Source organism: Elgaria multicarinata, chromosome 1, assembly GCF_023053635.1.
Source record: "Elgaria multicarinata webbii isolate HBS135686 ecotype San Diego chromosome 1, rElgMul1.1.pri, whole genome shotgun sequence".
Lineage (NCBI taxonomy): Eukaryota > Metazoa > Chordata > Lepidosauria > Squamata > Anguidae > Elgaria > Elgaria multicarinata.
The window spans coordinates 100,040,565-100,063,317 of NC_086171.1; the positions used below are offsets into that span (position 1 = coordinate 100,040,565).

Here is a 22,753-nt window from a genome sequence, read left to right on the forward strand (position 1 = left end):
CCCCAAACCGTTTAGGGCTTTAAATGTCAATACCAGCACTTTGAATTGGGCCCGGACCTGGACTGGCAGCCAATGAAGTTGTAAAAGGACTGGCGTAATGTGATCTTGCCGGTCAGTCCCTGTTAATAACCTTGTTAAAGGTTAAAGCGGGAATTTTGGCACTGGATATTTTCAAGGCTTTCGATTGTGTGAGCTGGTAAGCATTAAAGATGGTTATAAATAAAATGGGATTTGGAAATAAATTTAAAGCTCTAATAGAACAATTATACTCTCAAAATACAGCCGTAGTGGTAGTGAACGACGGAGTTACGGATAAGATACGACTAGCCAGAGGGACAAGACAAGGATGTCCACTCTCGCCTGTCCTGTTTGTAATAGTTATGGAATTATTGGCGAATGCAATAAGAGATGATGGGGAGATAGAAGGAGTAGGGGATATAAAAAAAATAAAATTGAATATGTTTGCGGATGATACTTTACTAACTATTAAATATCCAATAAGAAAGATGGAAAGAATTAAACAGCAACTGAGAGAATTTGAGGAAATTACTGGGTTAAGAATAAATTGGTCCAAATCAGAGATGATGTTATTCAATTATACTAAAAAGGAAGAGAAGGAATGGGAAGGAAAAGGAACAGAAATGAGAGTTAAAGAACAGATTAGATATTTGGGAATCAAAATTACAAAAAATTTAGAGAGTTTAGAGAAGGAGAACTTAAATAGTTTAAAAAAAGAGATTTTAGTAAAATTGGAAAAATATAAAAGATTAAATTTATCCTGGTTTGGAAGAATTGCATTAATAAAAATGAAGATTTTAGCAAAGATTAACTTTGTGCTCAGGATGTTACCAATAAAAATTTCAGAATTAGAGATAAAAAGTTAGCAAAATATCATAAATATTGTAATGGGGATAAGAAAGCGAGGGTAAACAAGAATAAATGGTATTTAAGTCAAAAAAAGGGAGGATTGGGTCTCCCAAATATTAACCTATATTATATAGCTAATAGGTTAAGGCATATTGTGGAAGCGATTATAGGAGTAGGAGATTTAGATTGGATGGAGGATACAACCACAAGTAATATTGAGATGAAGTTGGAAAATGTATTTTTTAGGGAAGGAGGGAAAAAATGGGCTGAAAGTATAGGTAATCCGCTCTTGAGGTTTCACTGGGAGATTTGGAGTAAATATAAAGGGGAGCTGCTTTCGAGATTAAAGATTAGATTAAATTAAAGATTAGATTAAGTAAAGTTTTAATAGAAAAAAATAAAATGAAATTAAGGGATTGGTTAAGAGAAATGAACACAAGAGAGGATTTGGAAGAGGTTTTAAAAGATAAAAAATTAACTTGGTTAAATTATTGGCAATTAGAACAGTGGACCAAAAAGTGGGTAAGAGAAAATGGAGATTGTAGAGAGTTGACGAAATTTGAGGAATTAATAGTTAAAAAAGAAAATGATAAAGGAAAAAGAACAGTGTCAAAAAGGGTTAATGAGTGAAATATACAGAATATTGTTGGAGAAAGGGTCGATGGATAGTTCAGGGGAAATGGTTTGGGAGACAGATTTGAAAGTACAAATAGGACAACAGAGTTGGGAGGGACTATGGAAGCAAAGAGCGTTGAGAAATATGTCAGTGAGAATAAAAGGGAATTACTTTAAAATTATATGGAGGTGGTACCTAACCCCGGTTAGATTAAGTAAGATAAATAATCAGCATTCAGCAAATTGTTGGAGAGGATGTGGGGGAAAAGGAACGTATTTACATATGTGGTGGGAATGCAAATATGTACAAAAATTGTGGAAGATGGTGTTTTTAGAGATTGAAGAAATTGTGGGATTGAAGATAAAACAAACACCAAAAGTTGCATTACTGTCACTACTTGAAGATTTAAAATGCAAAAAAGAAATTAAGGAATTGATATCGAATTTGCTGACGGCAGCAAGATTGATTGTAGCTAGGAACTGGAAGATTCAGGGAGATTGTTGTATTGAAGAATGGTACAAAGAAGTATGGGATATAGCTATTAATGACAAATTGACTTGTAATATTAAAGTGAGAAGAGGTATAGCTAAAACAAATGATTTTGAAGGAATCTGGAAGCAGTTCCTAATATTTGTGTTTTCTAAGGGAAGTGGGGAACCACCAGCAGAAGAAAGTATGAGATTTTGGAACCAGGAATGAGATCCCGAGGTGGGGGGTGCACTTATATGTTGATTATGTTATATAGATAAGATATTAATGTTAATTAATAATTATGTAGTATATATTTTTTAATTGTAATGGTGTATGTTTAAGTATTGTAGATTTTTTTTTAAAAAAAGAAGTAAATTCAACTTGTAATAATTGTTTGATTACACTGTACTTTTAATATACCAAATGTGATCATTTTATGCCAAACAAACTTCTACATAATTACATTTTATGTTCCTAAAGTAACAAAGTGACTTTCAACCTGTAAAAAAGTGCTAATATTGCATTTCCCCCATTTTTTCCAAAAAAAATCTGTTTCCCCCTGAAAAGAAATGGGAAAACGTGTTTTTTTCATTGCTTCAATTTTTTATATATATATTTTACATCTCTAGGTGGAGGGGAGGGGGCTAAGGGGACACAGCAGGTCCCCGGCTCTTCAGGCAGTGACCTGCCTTGGGCCGGACCTGCATGGATTGCAAGCCCCTGTAACATGTTTGCTTCCTGCCTTATTGAACTAGCATTCATTTGTTGTGTTTTGCTGAACAGGTACATCATGACTAGTGGGAGGACGATGGAATTGACTAAGGAATTTTTCCTGAAGCACAAATACTTTGGCTTAAAGAAGGAGAATGTGGTCTTCTTCCAACAGGGGATGCTGCCTGCTATGGACTTTGATGGGAAAATTCTCCTGGAAGAGAAGGGCAAAGTCTGTATGGCACCAGGTACAACAATGCACAAAAGCACTTTCCAGTGATACCACCACAATTTCTCCTCTCTGCTCTGGTGACTGTCTCAACCCTTTTCTCTCACTCATCGGGCTTTAATTGTTTGTTTGTGCTAATTAACCAAATTATGAAGGTGTGGAGATATAGGAAACTTATGAGGTCACTCTGAAAGAATTTGTGGGGCTGGGGACAACAGGACCAATTATCTTATCTTTGGTAATTGAAGTTAGGCACCCCAGACTAAAAACACAAGGGCGGAAGAGGGCATACAAGGTAATCTTGATAGCCTCTTTTTTTTATCTCTCTGCATGAAACAGAAAAAAATGGCTTTGATTCCACTACAGAGAAATTCATCCCTTTTTGTCATGCAAAAGATACCACAAAGATTGATAAACCCTACAAAACAGTTTAAAAATAGAATATTGTTCAAAAACTAGCAGGACATAGCATAGATATCCATACTTGTTACCAGATTTTACCAATTAATAGCTAAACGGAGATAACATCACTAATTACAATAAATGAGATCACCGTGAGAGTTTGTCTCCTAATTTTATATTTTATGATACATTGCATATCTTGTCTCCGTATTTGATTGATAAATTGTCATTTCAATTTGGCGCTCAAAAAAGAGTGATCAATTTCATACTTTGAGGAGCCTTTGCTTTTTTGTAGGTGGTTCCAAAAGAGACTTCCACTATTACCCAAAGGCAAGCAAAAACAAATGTGTACAGCAGTAACTCATGGGAGTCAACCGGGTAACACTTTTAATGTACTTCAATAAAAAAAAAAACCATTGTTGGGTCATAAGGTAAAATGAGATCCAACATTTATTGAGTTGCTTTTATAACCAATGACCCCAACAAGCACTGGGCCCTTACGCAGCGCCTGCCTGCTGCTTTGACAAAATCAGCGTCTTCAATTTGCAGCGTAATGGATTTTCCAAGGATGTAAATGGCACGGTATCTTGAAGATCCTTTATTTCAATTTTAAGCCTTATCTTTTATTTATTTATTTCAATTTTTTTTATATACCACTCCATATCTAAAATAGATTCTGGAGCGGTGCATGTAGGTATAAACATTAAAAATAAAGAAGTTTGAAAAAGCAATTTAAAATTGTTCAATTTATAAACAAAGGACTGGAAAAACAGTGGCTAGTCAATTCAGTTAAAAAAGGCTTCTCGAAATAGAGTTGTTTTCAGGCGGCACTGGAAGCAGCCTAGTGTTGGCGCCTGCCTGACCTTCAGGGGCAGGGAGTTCCAAAGAGAAGAGTCCACCACACTAAAGGCTCTTTTCCTGGTGGACTCCATTTAGACCATAGCTCCACATGGAACCACCAGGAGCATGCCCTCCAATGACCTCAGTGACCAGGCAGGTTGATAAGGGAGAAGGCACTCGCACAGGTATCCTGGTCCCAAGTTGTTTAGGGCTTTGTATATTAATACCAAAATCTTAAACCTGGCCCGGTAGCCAGTAGGCAGCCAGTGCAATTCCCTTAGCAAAGGAGTTACATGCTGAAAAGAGGCATCTATTGACAACAGTTGAGCTGCTGTGTTCTGCACTAGCTCCAGCTTCCGGAGCGGTCTTAAGGGCAACCCCAAATAGAGTGCATTGCAGTAATCCAGTCTTAAGGTTTCTAATGCCAGTAGCACTGTGGCCAACCTATCCCTGTCCAGAAGAGGCTATAGCTGGCGATCCAGCAGAAGCTGGTAAAAGTTGCTCCGAGGCACCATGGCCACTTGGTCCTCCAACAACTGGCTAAAGGATCATTTGAATGTGACCATTATTGAAAAGGAAGCTCCTATAGTTTTTTGTTGGGTTGTGAATATTGGGTTATTTAAACTATGTGTTTTTATGTGTGAACCCAGAATTGTGGTTTGTTCATTGGTTGTTTTGCCAGGCTACAAAGGCAGCAGGCAGGAGCAATAAAAATATAAACCTCAGCCTTTTTTCATGTCAGTACTGCAGCTGCAAAGGTATTTGGTACAGGGAGGGAGCAGGCAAAAGAGAAGGGAAACAAGCAACCTATAGACTGAGAAAACAAACCTCGGTTTGTTTGTCTACCAAACAAACCTTGGATAGGACAACCAAGGATGGTTTAAATAGCGTGGTGTGGTGTAGTGGCTAAAGTGTAGTGTAGTGGATAAAGTGTTGGATTGGGAGTCAGGAGATCCAGGTTCTAGTTCCCACTTGGCCATGGAAACCCACTGGGGGACTTTGGGCCAGTCACAAACTCTCAGCCCAACCCATCTCACAGGGTTGTTGTGAGGATAAGATGGAGAGGAGGAGGTTTATGTACACCGCCTTAGGTTCCTTGGAGGAAAAAAGGCAGGATATAAATGCAATAATAAATAAATAAATAAATAAATAAATAAACCAACCAACCAACCATGGGTTTTAGCATTATGTGTGGCCTTCATTTAGATTTTACAATAAACAAATAGGACCTGTAACAAAACGTTGCCATGTGGAGTGCTCTTGTTCACTGTTCCAGTCAGTTAGTCATTCTCTCCTCCATTATATTCCATTGAATTCCCCCTCTCACCCATTTTCCATTCCCCCAGCAGTAAGTCAGCATTCTGTGGCTTGTGAACAAGCTTAATCTTCATTGGCATATTTGGCAGGGGAAGGTGGTTTTTTTTTTACCCCATTAGTTTTTTCTTTAAAAATGTTGTACTTCCCCAAACCTTGGGGTTCCCGCAAAGCAGTTTATATGTCTTGTGCTTAAGTGATGCTGTTTTGTCTGTGTAAGGGACGACACAGAGAATTGAGGTCACTGTTAGTATACACAAGTGTCCCTCTGTGTTGTGAGAACCTTCAGAGTTTGTCCTCAAGAGTGGGAAAGCTTCCTGCCTGAGTAGGAGGAGCTTTGACGTGTCGACTGGGCTGGCTGTTGGCCAACCTGATATGCACCTTCAAAGGCAGGAGATAACCCATTTGGGAGACTTTGGGCAACAGACCTGGGTGAAGCAAACATGCACTGCACGTGTGCACAGTGGTGTTTTGGTGTGTGTGTGTGTATATATAGAGAGAGAGGAAGATAGCATTTTATTTTATTGTATTGTGTTTCTGCACATCTTCGGGTTCTACCAAGCCTGCTGGTACCCATTGGGTGGGGGTAGTATCACTTTGTTTTCATAAGCAACAGCATGCTGCAGTTTGGAAATAGAGGGGATTTATGATGCAATTTGGAGAGTACCCTCTTCTCATAGTACTTATCCCATTTTTATGGGGTGGGAGAGAGAATACAAAATGTAAATATACAAAACATAGAGGGGCTATAGGCCAGATGAATTGGGTGTTTTGGGTAGCATGATTGTTCTTTCTGCAGTGGCCATCACAGCTACCTCATCGCCTGTTGACCAACAGATCTTCTAGTGATGAATGTATGCTCCACTTGGCTCCACAGGCAGTTAGTTAGCTCATTCCATATGTCTAACATGTTCTTCTGAATAGAGCTATATTCAAAGTGTTCCTGCCTTTTAAAGCCCTAAATGCTTTGGCCTTTGGTGCCTTCTATGATAATTTCACAGGTCCCTCAGGCCTTTGGGGGAAGCTGTGCTCCAGGTGCCAGCAGTATTTGAGTGGCCATAAGTAAGAGAGGTTGCCTTAGTACCACCATTATGGAACTCCCTTTTAAGAGCACGAGTGACTTTCTTCTTGTCTTGTCTTAGAAAACAAACATTTTGGTCTTGCCTTGCAAGGCATTTGGAGCAGACTAAATTAAAGCTGTCAGTGATGCTGTTGTGTTATTTTCTGTCTTATTTGAAGATACTGGATCTTTATTGACAAATGTTATGTGTGAGAAAAAAGTAAACAGAAATAGCTGTAAGTTAATAAGAAATACCTTATACAATTAAGTGTTCCTCTTCTCACCTCCTCCTAAAGATGGCAATGGTGGTCTATACCGAGCTTTGGGAGCACATCATATTGTGGAAGACATGGAACGGCGAGGCATTGGCAGCATCCATGTCTATTGTGTCGACAATATTCTGGTAAAAGTGGCCGACCCTCGGTTCATTGGGTTCTGTGTGCAGAAGGGAGCAGATTGTGGAGCAAAGGTAAAATAAATAAATAAATAAATAAATAAATAAATAAATAAATAAATAAATAAATAAAAGGTAACCAATCTTCACAAAGACTGTCGAGAATGACCCTGTTCAGACGACACGCTAAGCCACAGTGGTTAAGCATTTTGAGCTTAGCATGTCATGTGAACCATGGTTTAGCGTGTCATGTAAACCATTTGTAACCGTGGTGGCTACATAACCACAGTTTAAACACACTCACTAACCCTTTTCTGAAAAAGGGTTAGTGGCCTAACCACAGTGTAGCATGTTGACTGAAGTCTTCATTGTGTTTGGGGGTTAGGTGTAGAAAGCTAGTGTGCCGTGGGTTCCAAAGGATAAGAAATACAATATAGAGAGCTGGTGTACCAAAGTGAGCTGGGAAGTCCCTGGTTTAGATCTCACTCCAGCCCCATACTTGCCAGCCACCCATTCTCTATGTATCAGCCCCTCCATGTGCATGATAATACTGGCCTACCTATAAATACCTGGAACAACTGAAAAGCACTATATACAAACTGCTGCTTAAAAAAAAGATTAGGTACTAATAACAGATTATGTAACAATATGCAGGATTTTGAGTTCTATGTAACTCAGTAGAACAGAATGAAAAATCAAGGATGAATTCACAAACATTTTACAGAAAAAAATCATCAGACATTTGTAATTCTTCTGCACTCCTCTGTTCTATGAGGACATAGTTAAGTAAGAGTGGGAAGGAATTAGTGTTTTAATGATAATGGCAGTTTAGTTTGATTCAATAATAATTCACAAGTTATTTAACAAGCACTGTGTCTACCTCTTCTGTAAAATGTCTGACTTGAATTTCAGCAGTTCCTGTGCAAAGGAATGACAGCCCAATGTGATGAAATAGAGCTAAAGAAAGAGTTAAACTGCAGCAGTACGTTTATAAGAACTACAGGGATTGTTTCAGTGGTGCTGTTTCCCAGTTTTAAGTGTTTTGGTTATGTAGTGAATAAGGTTATTTTTGTTTCAGCTGATTTTCTTAGTAACAGAAGAACCTACAAGCTCTTATATCACCCATTTAGCACCTGTGATCATGGGGGGCAAAGAGGAATGACATAGTTGGCTATGTAGTCAGTTGTCACTGGATCAAAACTGAACAAAGGCCCTGAGATGCAGTTATTAGCTTTGGACTTTGGGCACTTCTGAATGAAGCTTACAGCCTATACCTACAGAATTTTCAAAGTGTTACTTGCATTTATCTGACGTTTTAAAAAATGGATTTTATCTTTCTTTTTCTTTTTTTGGTTTAAGTTGGGGGGGGGGGAGGTTCCCCCCCAAAAAAAATCTTTACTTTTAATTGGTACCTTAATCTCTCTCTGACCATAATAAAAATATTAAAATATTGTCCAGACCTGGCTTTTACTTTGCAACAAAAAATATCTATTGCTTTCTATACATTTTGACAATGTGTGTATACATTACTTTGCAACTACCCTTTTGTCTTGTGAATGGTCACTTAATTTAATTGTCACAGACTGTGTTTTTTGCCACCCCATCATTTACATTCCCCCCCCCTTCTACAGCCATTTGTAATTATACCAGCCAATGGAAGATAACACTTAATGCATCTGTCTACAAAAGCTTATACCACAATAAATGTGTTAGTGTTCAAGATGCTACAAGACTCTTTGTTATCCTCTTTTAGGTAGTTGAAAAGACCAACCCCACAGAGCCAGTTGGTGTGGTGTGCCGAGTGGGTGGCGTTTACAAGGTGGTGGAATACAGCGAGATCTCTCTGGCAACAGCACAGAAAAGAAGTCCTGATGGCCGGCTACTTTTTAATGCTGGGAACATTGCCAATCACTACTTCACCGTGGAGTTTCTGAGAGACATTGTCAAGTATGGGCCTTCTTTAGTCATGGGTGGTTCATGACATGTAATTCTAAGGCAATTCTGACCCTTCTGTTGCATGCCAAAATCTGTATTTATTTATTTATTAACAATATTTGTAGAGTTCTCTGGCTGGTTTAACAAGAAATAAATACATTTACAATTCAATAATAATAAAAACAACCACAAACACATAGCACAAAAACTGGTCATGGAATATAAAGAGCTTTAAGTTGTGGCAGATTAAAAGGCCTGGCAAAATAAAATGTCTTTCCTTTAAATATTAATGTGGTAGCATTTTTAGTGACCTGGATCAGTTTATATATGCTGTAGATTTAAGTGGTAAAACTTTTTCTGAACTCCTGGGTGGGAGTGTGGGGTAGATGTTTGATTGCTCTCCTGGAAGAGAACTGCTCTCTGCAAATAAAAAACTTGCATGTTCATCTTAGGTCAGTCCCTTCTAGAACATGCTACTTTTCTATGTCCAGGGAGACTTTTCATGGCAAACTTTAACATTCCCTGCAGCATGGGTACAAGTCCAAAAGAATCTTTACAGCTTGATTCTGCTGGTTGGATAGCGGTTTTGTGCTGGTTATATGTTCTCATTCTTTTCTCAGCTTAAAGACTGAAATGAATGAGGTCTGGGGCTCCAGTTAACCCTTCCGGCTCACACTATAAAGCTCTAAATTCTAGTCCAGGGATTATTTTGTAGCCATTATAACTGTAAATTTACATATAAACATTATTCTTTGGGTCTCCTGGCTTCATAGCCATGGTCTGGCTTAACAAGGGATTGTGAAGAAGACAGTCTCTGCCATGTTGGATCAGGACTGTTGAGGTTGGGACTCTAGATCAAAAGCAGCAATTTCAATTCAATGAAAACCTAAGAACTGCCATCTACTTCAGTATCGGTTCCTGCCAGCCAGCCAAATGGTTCACAAACATGGCATGAAGATGATTCCCTTTCCTTGTTCTTTGAACCCAACATCTGGTATATGGAGGCTTCTGTTGGGCTAATGGCCCTTGATAGGTCCCGGTGTGCTTCATACTCTACTGACTCTCAACTTGACATTCCAGTGTTTATGAGCCTCATCTACAACACCACACAGCCCAAAAGAAGATCTCATACATAGATGTGGCCACTGGGAAGCCTCTGAAGCCAGACAAACCAAATGGAATTAAGATGGAGAAGTTTGTGTTTGACATCTTCCAGTTTGCCAGGTAGATCCTTAAGTCTTTCCAACTGCTTGTCTGCCTAGCTCTGAGAGTGTTTTGTGTTCTGTGTCACCATATACATTTTGGTATATCGTCTCTGGCTTCCTTTTTGTTTTGAAAGGTGTTTTTTTTTGTTTGTTTGTTTTTTGATCCTCCTGGTTATAGAATGTGGAAGGTGTAGGTGTTCAATGGGGAGGGAAGCTAGGCTGCCTAAAACTCTAGGTGAAGCCAGCAGAGAAAGGAGCAAGATCATCTCATTAGTCAGAGATCAGAAAAAAGTACTTTGAAGATAGATTGGAGATTGTGTGACTTGTTAGGTGCTATGTAAGGATGAAGAGCTCTGACCCTGAGACTATCTTGGGAACCAGCAGCAGATAGGAGGATGCAGCGGAAACCAGAAAGAGGACATGGAGCTGGCATGGAAAGGAGGAAGTGGGTGGTCAGTGGCCCTCCTGTCTATACTGAGGCTCTAGTATGGTACCTAGGCAAGCTCCGCGATGGACTCCATTGCAGCAATCCACCTTCAGCTTCCCATCTGTAGGAAAGATTGGGAATAGCCCCAGTAATCACTATAAAGTTGCGTGCACTCCATTTCTGAAGGCATTGAGCTCCATGGATGCATTTACAGGTTGGGGAAAGGACTTTCTTTGCCTCATACAAGTCCTTTCTCCTTCTCCTTGGCTTCTGAGGTTATTGCTAATGTCCAGCTACAGACCTGCTCTTCACAGTATAATGTAGACTTCCAGAAGGGATGATTGTCTTCCTTCAGATTTACAAGATTTTTTTTAAAAGCTTAAAGTCGTTCTGCCTGACCTATGCCTACTTTATTTTCCATCCAGGAACTTTGTGGTTTATGAAGTGCTGCGAGAAGATGAGTTCTCCCCTTTGAAGAACGCAGACAGCCAAAACGGCAAGGACAACCCCACCACTGCACAGCACTCCTTGATGTCGCTGCATCACTGCTGGGTTCTCAATGCTGGTGGCCATTTTGTTGATGAAAATGGAACACGCCTTCCTGCCATTCTGCGGTAGGGTGGTTTTGGACTTCCTCTAGCTTTTACCTTCTGTTCCTAATTTGTAGTTTGAGTATGTCCTGTGAGGCTTGATACAATTGCTGTCCATCTGTTAGAGCATGAAAATATGCTGATAGTTACAGTTGCTAAGATTCCCAATGATATTTTTCAGTAGGCTTCCCAAGTGCATAATATCCCTCCTCTGTATTTGCATAGCTGAGAAAATTGTACAATTTTAATAATAATTAATGACAATCTTGATGAATACATGGTTTTTATGGCAGATTTAGGGGAGAGTGAATGGAGAGCCAGCATTTGGGTAACTATTCCAGCATCCCATGATTCAAATTAAGCCTTTGGAGAACAACAGCTGTAGGCTTCATCTCCCTTACATAGGCCAGCCATTCCTGGATGTGAGTAGGTATCCGTGGCACAGCCCTCTAAAATGGGGAGTTCCACCCTTTTTGGACCCTTGGGCCCATTTGGGAATTTGAGGAACTGCTGAGGGCACCACCACAAAATGACGAATCATATAATGGCTGGCCTGGAGCCTGGCTAGTCAAGAGGTGGTGCAGGGAAGAGAAATAGTGAAGCTATAGGGTGGCAGGGAAGACGAAATAAAAAAGTTGCTCCCTGGCCCACCCAGTTTTCTTCCATTCACACAGACCTTTCCCCTTTGTGCTCTCTCTCTCTTGCTCTCTCCACTCAACCTCTGGCTTCGCTACTTCTCCCCACCCCTTTCCTTGCTATGTCTCTTCCTTCCCCCATCACGAGACTTCTTCTTTCTCTCCCCTCCTGGCTCTTTCTCTCTGACTCACCCCTTTATTTTGCTGTTTTTCTCCACTCCCAGACTCTAGACTCATGCTTTCTCTCCCCTCTTCCCCTTTGCCTTGCTTTCTGTGCCTGCCCACTGCACAGCAGATCAGCAACATGTTCAGGTACAGGAAGGAAGAGCTGGTGCCCTAACGTTTCTCAATTTTTTTGTTAAAGTGCTTTTGAAGGGGACAGGGATTGAAAAGTTACGTGGATACTGTTGGAAACACCCACAGGCGGCATGTTAGGAACCCTTGCTCCAGAATAACAGTAGCAAGCAGAATGCCAGTAGCTAAACCAGGAATGAAGAACCACCAGATCTGACTTCTTCATCTGTCCTAGCCTATCTCCTCTGCCGCAGCAAGCCAATATTTGGCATACCTGCATGCCAGTGGGTCTCATTCTTGGTAAACATGGCCCCACCTGCTTTTGGCTTCGCCTCCACCCAGCTGTGGTGTGCATCCCACCACCTCATTCCTCTGAGGGAATATTGTCCTTAACCTAAGATTTGTCACTCCTGAGTGGAATGGTTTGGAGAGACCTTGGAGAGCTGCTGCCAATCAGAGTAGATGCTACTGGGCTAGGTGGGCCACTTGGTACAAAGTAGCTACATATGTTTGTGCTTGAGTGTCCCAAAACATTTCATCATAGGACTAGTATGATCTATCTCTGCACTTAGGAGGGGGGAATTAACATTAGTTCATGGGGGCTGAGGTGGGCTGGGGTGGATCTCACATGATCAAGAACTGAATGATATCTGCATTTCTTTGCTAGAGGGATCCCTATCAAAGAAATGCAGATAGTTTCTTGATCATGTGAGTGCAGATGCTCTGAAAAATGACCAAGATGTCTCTTACATCTGGCATTGGAACTGAGTGCAGAGGTCAAACAAATTCGCGATGTGTGCAGAAAGGTCAATTCAATTAAAAATAGAATCCCAGATAACATATAGCTGCCATTCAGTTCAGCAAATGGTGCCTCCATGTTCTGGGTATACTAATAGAACTTGTCCCACCAAACATTATATAGGACTTCCAAGGAAGTCTGCTGTTTAGATTTGGCATATCCCATAACATCATTTCCCTTCTCATTAATCCTTTTTCTTCCCATGTGACAGCTGTACTAATGGAAGGTCAGATGCGATCCAAGCTGATGTCAATCACAAGTAAATATACCGTCCTTGACTGCTGGGGATGCATGGTGATGGGTCTCTGCTTTGGTACTGACTAACAGATCTATTTACGGCATGCAGGGTCTTAATGCTCAGCCTGTTGTGTTTTTTAACAGGGAGAATGTCGTTGCTGTGATGTGCTTGTCTTTTGGGAACTATCAAGGGAATGGGAGCCAAAGAGCATGCTGGGGAACGGGTGCATGTCTGACTATAAAATACTGTAGCTGCTTCTTATCGTGGTTGAAATAAAATAGCTTAGCTTTAGTCCTCTGTGAATATCTGCAAAGCTTAACTGAGAGGTGCTGGCAGTTGGGTTCATGAACCTCTGGCTGCTTTTCTGGAGCACAAAGATAGAAACGTTTTGTATTTCAATTAGTGCTGACCTACATTTGTGTCAGGCTTGGATTCTCTGTTTAATTTGGCTAGAACACATGCTGATCTTCTAGAAGTTCTGAAGGTATAATTTATTATTTTATTTATCAATGTTTATATAGCACCATATCTGCTAGAAAGCCATCAAGGTGGTATACAACAACTTAAAACAATAAAATCCTGTGACAATAAACCCCAAACAGTAAAAACAGTAAAAATGACACATTTAGAAAGACAAAATTGAAAGGATACGTCTTTCTATAGGCTAAGAGAGTGGGGGCCAATCGTAGTTCTTGAGGGAGCACATTTCATAGTTTGTAGCTAACACAGGGGGAAAAGACTTTTACGTGTGCCTGACAAACTGGTTTCTGTGTCCTCAAAACCTGTGTTCTACTGCAGATAGAATCATAGAATCGCAGAGTTGGAAGGGGCCTACAAGGCCATCGAGTCCAACCCCCTGCTCAATGCAGGAATCCACCCTAAAGCATCCCTGGCCTCTTGAAGGCCTCTAGTGTGGGAGAACCCACAACCTCCCTAGGTAACTGGTTACATTGTCGTACTGCTCTAACAGTCAGGAAGTTTTTCCTGATGTCCAGTTGGAATCTGGCTTCCTTTAACTTGAACCCGTTATTCCGTGTCCTGCACTCTGGGAGGATCGAGAAGAGATCCTGGCCCTCCTCTGTGTGACAACCTTTTAAGTATTTGAAGAGTGCTATCCTGTCTCCCCTCAATCTTCTCTTCTCCAGGCTAAATTAGAGATATTAATACTCCGACAGATTCCCACACTTATGGTACTCTTTTTCTATATTTGATCTCTGCTGGAATTTAGAATTCACTATAAACTATTAGATTGTAAGCCTATGCGGCAGAGTCTTGCTATTTACTGTTTTACTCTGTACAGCACCATGTACATTGATGGTGCTATATAAATAAATAAATAAATAAATAATAATAATAATAATAATAATAATAATAAACTAGAATTACGTTTTTTTAAACTGGCCGCCTGTCTTGATGGCAGTGTTTTAGCGCCATGAAGCCTCGGGCTCCCGCATCTGTGCTCCTTCCTGGCATCTGCATGGGAAGGAACGCAAGTGCAGAGTTGCTGCTGCACTGAACACCGGGAGGGTTGGGAGAGGAACGAGGCAGCTGGAGGAGGAGGAGGAGACGGACACAGGGTGCCTGAGCCACCTCTCCTCCCTCTGACCTTCCTCTGGCTGCCCATTCCTCTCCACCTGCCATTTTTAAAATTATTTATTTATTGCTGTGTTGGGCCATCCCCCCCTGTTTTACCAGGACGCATGGGACTCTTTTGAGCTCCTGGAGGTCCGCCCCCTTCCCTGTCCAGCCAATGGTGACCAATCAGGGGTGCCATTGGTTGTGACATGCCTCCTCAGACAAAAAGTCGGGGTAAGTGCCCGACTTTTTTCCAGCAGAGTTTCTGGGATTTGCCCCTGGATGGCTTCACAATGTGTCATGTAGCCCTGCCGCTACTGCAAATCCATCCCAGGGCAAACCGTTTGTCAAGACAAACCCTGGAATGAGTTTTATCCATCACTTCCTTGGCTAGTGTATATGACGGTATCTTTCTGGAATTAGTGATAATATACACAAGGCTCCCTGACGAGACAGGAGAATTTCATCACTCTGGAAGCAGCTCCTGAAGTTTATGGGTCTGCCGGAGAGCCAATCATGCACATTTCTTATTCCGTAGAAGTGTATGTGTTTAAGCAATACATTTCTAAGTGTGTTTTAAGCATTGCATTTACAGAGGTAAATTGCAGTCCTAGAAGGCGCTTCTCTATGCGTCCAGTTCTGGGCTCCACAATTCAAGAAGGATGCAGACAAGCTGGAACGTGTTCAGAGGAGGGCAACCAGGATGATCAGGGGCCTGGAAACAAAGCCCTATGAAGAGAGACTGAAAGAACTGGGCATGTTTAGCCTGGAGAAGAGAAGATGGAGGGGAGACAGGATAGCACTCTTCAAATACTTAAAAGGTTGTCACACAGAGGAGGGCCAGGATCTCTTCTCGATCCTCCCAGAGTGCAGGACACGGAATAATGGGCTCAAGTTAAAGGAAGCCAGATTCCAGCTGGACATCAGGAAAAACTTCCTGACTGTTAGAACAGTACGACAATGGAATCTGTTACCTAGGGAGGTTGTGGGCTCTCCCACACTAGAGGCCTTCAAGAGGCAGCTGGACAACCATCTGTCAGGGCTGCTTTAGGGTGGATTCCTGCATTGAGCAGGGGGTTGGACTCGATGGCCTTGTAGGTCCCTTCCAACTCTGCTATTCTATGATTCTATGAAGATACTGCATAGAACTACTTCACACCCAAAAATGTGTATCGTCACAACTCTCATATGGATGTGGCCTAGTGCAACTCTTGCTTTCACTCTTTTCTACCCTCAGTGAAATATGTTGTCCAAGTGTCTCTGTTTTTATATACTCAACTATTATTGTATATGGACCTAGCTTCACTTCTTTGAAGACCTTAATCTGTATGGTATCTTCACTCCTGGAGAGCCACTTTAAAATCTGAACATATTGGGGCAGGAGAGAAAAAATAGGCCAATGCACAATTAAAGATGGCCTTTAGGCAAGCCCCGTTGATGCAGCTCCTGAGGCCTTCTTTTGCCCCTGAGCTGGCAGGTTGTATTTGTGCAAAGTTTCAGTCAATCTGCTAGCTTATTGGTTTTTTGCACAATATTCTTTCTTGGGTGAATTGCACACGTGTAGGATTCCAAGTTTTTCTGGGGAATGAGGCGCAACAAGCAGATTGCTTTCTAATGGGAATAGCCCAAGTTACCTTGAGAAAACAAGGGTCTGCAGACTAGAGGAGGAGAAACAGAAGGCGTCACTTTGGAAGCAACCCTTGAAGTTCATGGGTCTCCCAGAAAGCCATTCATCCACATTCCTTATCCCACCATTTCTGCCATCCCCTTAGGTGAAAGCCCGGAATTTATTTCATTTGCACTGGGGAGGTGCTCCTGCGTTTTGCCTTCTCAAACCCTCAGTAAAAGTGAGAGAAATCCCTCTCTCTCTGCCAAGCCCTCTTGTGCTTGGGAGAAAGGCAGTTCTCCCTCCCTCCAAGCCACAGTATGATGAGAGAAGAGATAGTCGGAGTTTCCTCTGCTGCTTCTAACTACCAATAAGGGCCCTCTTCTCCCTGCAACCACGAGTGCTTGTCCACCTTAAGGGTAGATTTGGATAGTTTGACGGCAGAAGTATTTTCCAGGGTTTGCAAGGGGGCAGCCTTCAACAACCACTCACTTGCACTGCAGTTGGTGAACATAAGAAACAATGGAGGGGTGTCCTGCTCTTTTGCCCCTTCTCCAAATTGCACCAAGAAAGAGAAGACTTCTCTTTCCCTCAAGTTCTTTGAATTTGCCAAAGGGCTCAAGGCAGAGATAGGACATTCAGTCAAGCTGCAATTTGGAGAATGCTCCTTTCTCCTGTTGTTTCTTCTAATTTGCAAACAGCATCACAAGTGAGCGAACTCCCATCTGTCTGAAGCCCTCAGTACTTGAGAGAGAAGATGTCTTCTGTCATTTGCATAGAAGTTTGAAGAAGGGAGGAAACAGACAGAGAAGCCCCTTCCTGTTAGTTATTTTCTCCTTACCCAGTGTAAACAAGAGAAATACTTATCTATCCCCAAAGCTCTCTGTATCTGCAGAGGACTGGGAAAGAAGGTAGTTGCTAGTGAAGTCAAGCGGAAGCTGGCTAGTAAAGCAAACCAATATAGAATCATAGAATCATAGAATAGCAGAGTTGGAAGGGGCCTATAAGGCCATCGAGTCCAACCCCCTGCTCAATGCAGAAATCCACCCTAAAGCATCCCTGACAGATGGTTGTCCAGCTGCCTCTTGAATGACTCTAGTGTGGGAGAGCCCACAACCTCCCTAGGTAACTGATTCCATTGTCGTACTGCTCTAACAGTCAGGAAGTTTTTCCTGATGTCCAGCTAGAATCTGGCTTCCTTTAACTTGAGCCCATTATTCCATGTCCTGCACTCTGGGAGGATCGAGAAGAGATCCTGGCCCTCCTCTGTGTGACAACCTTTTAAGTATTTGAAGAGTGCTATCATGTCTCCCCTCCATCTTCTCTTCTCCAGGCTAAACATGCCCAGTTCTTTCAGTCTCTCTTCATAGGGCTTTGCTTCCAGACCCCTGATCATCCTGGTTGCCCTCCTCTGAACACGCTCCAGCTTGTCTGCGTCCTTCTTGAATTGTGGAGCCCAGAACTGGACGCAATACTCTAGATGAGGCCTAACCAGGGCTGAATAGAGAGGAACCAGTACCTCATGTGATTTGGAAGCTATATTATTATTATTATTATTATTATTATTATTATTATTATTATTATTATTTATATAGCACCATCAATGTACATGGTGCTGTACAGAGTAAAACAGTAAATAGCAAGACTCTGCCGCATAGGCTTACAATCTATACTTCTATTAATGCAGTATAATACAATATATGTAGACCCTGCTGTTTGCCTCAGATCCCAATGAGAGTAAGCAAGATTGAGCTAAAAGGACCAACTCAGTTTTAGGCAACTTTATATATTGTATCCTGCTTATTTTATTGCTGGTATTGCTGAATGGTGATGGGGAATTCTTGTGATTCTTGACTTGGTTTGAAGGGTTATGAGTTTCTTGATCACAAAGGAACCTTGGTGACTTAAGGGCCACTTCAAATTGTGTCATTTCCTGCATGGAAAGCATTTAAGAGTAGGAAAAGCCACTTTTACAGTTGTTGATGAGATTATGCAAACAGGTTGTCACACTTTTTTGAATTTTGAAATGCTTTCTGAAGAGAAAATCCATAGGCCATTCAATCACCTTTGGCTTTTATGGATTCATTGATTGACTCATTATTGTAAATTGAAATAATTTGCTTAGTTCTAAAACCTCAATACATGCTACTACATTCTGGGGTGCTATTTTGGTTCTGATAGAGAATGGAACTTCTCATTAAAAGTGGCCTTGCCTTCTCACCATGACTAGGAGTAGTTTACTATTTTCTCCTTCTAGATCTCAAAAAAGAAAAAAAAAGGGGGAAAGTGGGGGGAAAGCTACTACAAGTCATGATGAGAAGGCAAGGCCACTTTTAACAAAAAACTTTCTATTCTGTATCAGAACCAAAATATATTTTGTTTTCAATCTGCAGATTTTAAAGCTTGCAGCTTTGGAATTTCATAAAATGTTTGAAGTGACCCTAAGATGGGAAGTAGCTACTTGTCAGCTACTTGGCTGTTTAGTACAAATTTAAAATTTGTATTTCTGCACTGCTGCTGATTTTTATCCTGGTTGTGCTTTTATATTGCAATTTATATCATGCTTTTATACTGTTTGTTTTATACTTTGAATGGTTTATTTTTTGTGACCTGCCCAGAGACCTTCGGCTATTGGGCAGTATAAAAATGCAATAAATAAATAATAGTTTGCTTTGCTTTTCATGAGTAAATGACTACATATGCGAAAAGGGCACCAACGAAAATGTTGGCTTGTTAAATCTTGAAAAACCTCTTTTCAGTTGCTGCTAGTGTCTTTCTTAGCATTTTTTTTTCAAACTCATGTCGCTCATTTAAGTAATCACTATGGATCCAGGTGATAGACCTGGACACTATTTTGGGTTCTGCACTGCTGCTGAACTGTTTTCTTAGTAGGAGTTGAGCAAAATGCTAATCCTTTACAGGGTTGTTCCAGATACAAAGATTGAACTTCCAAATTGAGACACATGTCTCTCTTGACTAACTTGTTTTTTGACTAAGGTTTTTTTTCTCCATCTTTTCTTTTCTTCCTTAGTCTGAAGGATGCCAATGATCTGCCAATTCAATGTGAGATTTCTCCTCTTGTCTCATATGGGGGTGAAGTAAGTTGCTATGAAGTTTTCTATCCCACCCACCCCCGCTCTGGGTTAAATGTCTAATGATGCAAACTTAAAATAAATGTTGGTTTTAATCTACCAGGAAGGTCTTCTGCAGAAGCTCTATGGGAATGAGCTAGTCTAGGCGGAAATAGTATGTTGAATGTCCATCCTAGTCATTGTAACTTAAATGAGTAAGCTGAGTCTAGAGACATCATGTAGTCATTCTACTTGATGGATGGATAAATGAATTTGACATGAATAGCGTACTTGAAAGAAAAGTGGCATTTTTTTATCTGGCCGTGTCAAACAGTGGTATAGCTGAAGCTCCTGCCGAAGCCCCATAGCATGCCATTCATGTTTCAGATACTTGGGTGGGGCAGGGAAAGGATCATATAAACCCATTCTGGTGGACTTGTGTGGCACAACTGCTAATGCACAGACAAACACACAATTGTGTTTATACAGACTTATTTGCAAAACTGCTACATACCTTTATGCTGAAGCTAGATTTTACTCTGCTGGACATGTATTTATTTATTTATTTAATTACATTTATATACCGCCCCACAGCCGAAGCTCTCTGGGCGGTTTACAACATTTAAAAATAGTAAACATTAAAAGTATACAATTTAAAAACACACACACACACACACACACACACACACATAAAAATAGTATAAAAACAACAGTATCCATTTAAAAACAACAATTGTGGGGTCCATTAAAAACAAACTTAACGTTGTTAAATGCTGTTAAAATGCTGTTAAAAATGCCTGGGAGAAGAGAAAAGTCTTGACCTGGCGCCGAAAAGATAACAATGTTGGCGCCAGGCGAGCCTCATCAGGGAGATCATTCCACAGTCGGGGGGCCACCACAATTTTAATCTAATTTTCTGTCTTCTAGGAAGGTTTTCTGGCTGATGCTATTTTATTAGTGCTTGATATTGGGCTTTTGGGTTATATTTATACTCACTGTGTTCTATATTAGTAACTAATCTTGTAAATCAGCCCACAAAACTTGTATTAGCCTGTTCCCAAAAGGCCCCAATAACTAAAAGATATAGGTAAGACACCACATTTGTAAAGCTTTCCTTCCTGATCAAAACTCTTGCCTTAGCACAGTCAACTGAGCAAGAGACTATTTACAATCATGTTGTAACCCAACTTGAGAGGCTTTGATCAAAAAGAAGACATTTTAATAGGAAATACACTAGGACGAGTGCCACATAGGATACAGAAAGTGAATAATTTATCTTGCGCTTCAGACTTAGACATGGCTGCCACTTGTGTGTATAAATGATTATATACCAAGTGCTCCCAACACCCTTATCTCATTCAGCCCCATAATAACCCTGTTATGGAGGTTATTAATACTTTAAGTTTCTACATGGAGAAGTGAAATTCAGAATGACTTTCTTAAGGTCACCCAGTGTGTTCTTGACTGGACAGGAACTTGAACCTGGCTCTCAAGTTCAAGTCCTAAGCTGCTCATTGGATTGCACTTCATTTTTATTTAGGCTTTAATGCTATTAAATATGTTGTTGCCACTTTCTGAATATCTGCTGCTGTTTTTTGTTAGGGCCTGGAGGAGTTTGTGAAGGACAAAGAATTCCGTGCCCCTTTGATTATTGACAGAAGTGGGGTCCATGAATTGGTGAAGAATGGAATGTAAGATCGCCATGCAAAATCATCTTTGTGTTCCAGACTTTGTGATTCTTGATTGTCAGACTGTGAGCATTCAAGCAAGGGTTTCCAATATCATCTTGTGGGGTTTTCACTCAAATTGAGTTCTACCAAAATCCAGGACTTGGCTGCAATAAAAAGGGATGCAGTGTTTTTTCCTCTTGGCATCTTTGGCGTATCTATTTATATAACTTTTAATTTTCAAAAAGTTAACACATAGCAGAGACATTGCCTTTCATGCTGCAGTGCTTCAAGACACGGCATTTTGTATCAAAACCTATGTTATACCTGCAAAAGGAACTTTATGGTACGGAGCTTGAGAAACTAATCTGAAATTTTATTTTTCTCAAATTTATGTGACTTGATTTTTTTTTAAAAAAAGGGGTTTGGTTTTCGTTTTGCTGCCCATATTATTATTTTATTAAAAGTTGTATCTTGCAGGGGTTGCACACTTGAAAGAGTAGAGAAGAAATGAACCTCAATTAAATCATTTTTCTTCCAAACAGTATTTCCTCAAACTTCTTGAACCTCTGATCTTCTCTCTTGAATATACTCTCTTCTGGGGGCCCTGACCCAGAACCAATCATGTGTTCTATGTGTGATCGTACAAAGATTCTAATATGCAGTTGTGTGCATAAAACCCACTGCGACTTGCAAGAATCTATGGACTCATTCCAACACCAGATGGTTAAAGCAGAACCTCCTCCCAAAACCACATTCAAAGAAATGCCATAATAAAGCAGCCACTCTTTCTGAACTCCTGTTTTCCCAGGTTTCTTTAGGATGATGGGGTAGTTGAGGGTTCAGTCATCCCGTTGTGGAGCAGCAAGGATCCTCTGCCAGGAAGCTTTCAATCCACCCAGAGGTAGACTAATTAGTGTGCCTCGGGTGGGAGGCAGCCAAAGAATCTGCCATTTGTGCCCCTCTAGGTGTTTGATACCCCACAGTTTGAGACCAAAGTGAATGAATGTTTGACATTTTCGTCAGCCTTAATATTAGAAATATGGCAGGGGTTGCTATTTTTAAAATGTTTATCTCTACGGAGGGCAACAGGTTGCATCACAGAAATCCAAAGTGTATGCCACAATGAAATTTGGGGTTTTTGTGAAGAAATGCTCTGAATGACTCATGAAAATTTGTCATAAATGCGTTTAATTTGTGTCACAGCTGGTTGCAACATTTTGGAATTCTGCAGACATGAATTCTTTTTGCATGACTAAGGTAGTGGATCAAAGACTATGAGCCGTGGTCACAGGGCAGATGATTGCCCCAGCACCCACCCTCCATTTTGATTCTGGGCTGCCTCTAAGAGAAAGCTCTTTACAGCTGAAAAGAAATGACAACACTGTTTTCTCAAGCTTTATAAGATCTCAGTCTCAAAAGACTGTCTAAATTCTCATACCCTGCAGTTAAAATATTGGCTTACATTCTGGACAATCTGACAGTCTAATAAGTGAAACCAGAGTTTTGCATGTGGTATGTTGCAATATTATACATGTTTTATTAGGATTACTCCTGCAGCTGCACCTGGGAAAATGGCCCATTCCTGAGAAAATGCTCATTTAGGTGAGAAGTAAAGAGACTGTGTGACACACATTTGAATACATCTTCCCTGTCCTCAGCCTGCCCCACAAAGCTTCTGCTCTCCCATGAGCCTAAACAAAGGTTTAATCCCAGCTAATTTGACAAGCTGGTTTTTCCCTAGAGCTGCCAGGGAGCAAACGTTGTTCATTGAGATGTTGTAATTATTATTTTTTGAACACTGACC

The 22,753-nt window shown here is 40.7% G+C and overlaps 1 protein-coding gene across 2 annotated transcripts in view; it reads left to right on the plus strand.

Moving 5' to 3' along the window:
- The window catches only part of UAP1 (UDP-N-acetylglucosamine pyrophosphorylase 1), a 30,384-nt gene extending 8,896 nt beyond the window's left edge, over nucleotides 1–21,488 (plus strand). The window contains exons 4-11 of one of the 2 annotated variants that reach the window (XM_063133653.1): nucleotides 2,738–2,913; nucleotides 6,807–6,979; nucleotides 8,658–8,851; nucleotides 9,920–10,063; nucleotides 10,897–11,085; nucleotides 13,001–13,048; nucleotides 19,240–19,306; nucleotides 20,882–21,488. In XM_063133653.1, coding sequence (XP_062989723.1) covers nucleotides 2,738–2,913; nucleotides 6,807–6,979; nucleotides 8,658–8,851; nucleotides 9,920–10,063; nucleotides 10,897–11,085; nucleotides 13,001–13,048; nucleotides 19,240–19,306; nucleotides 20,882–20,974 — 1,084 coding nt within the window. In that variant the 3' untranslated portion in view covers nucleotides 20,975–21,488. The remainder of the gene's footprint in view (nucleotides 1–2,737; nucleotides 2,914–6,806; nucleotides 6,980–8,657; nucleotides 8,852–9,919; nucleotides 10,064–10,896; nucleotides 11,086–13,000; nucleotides 13,049–19,239; nucleotides 19,307–20,881) is intronic. The other variant, XM_063133661.1, reaches the window with a different exon arrangement.
- Nucleotides 21,489–22,753: the final 1,265 nt, after the last annotated feature.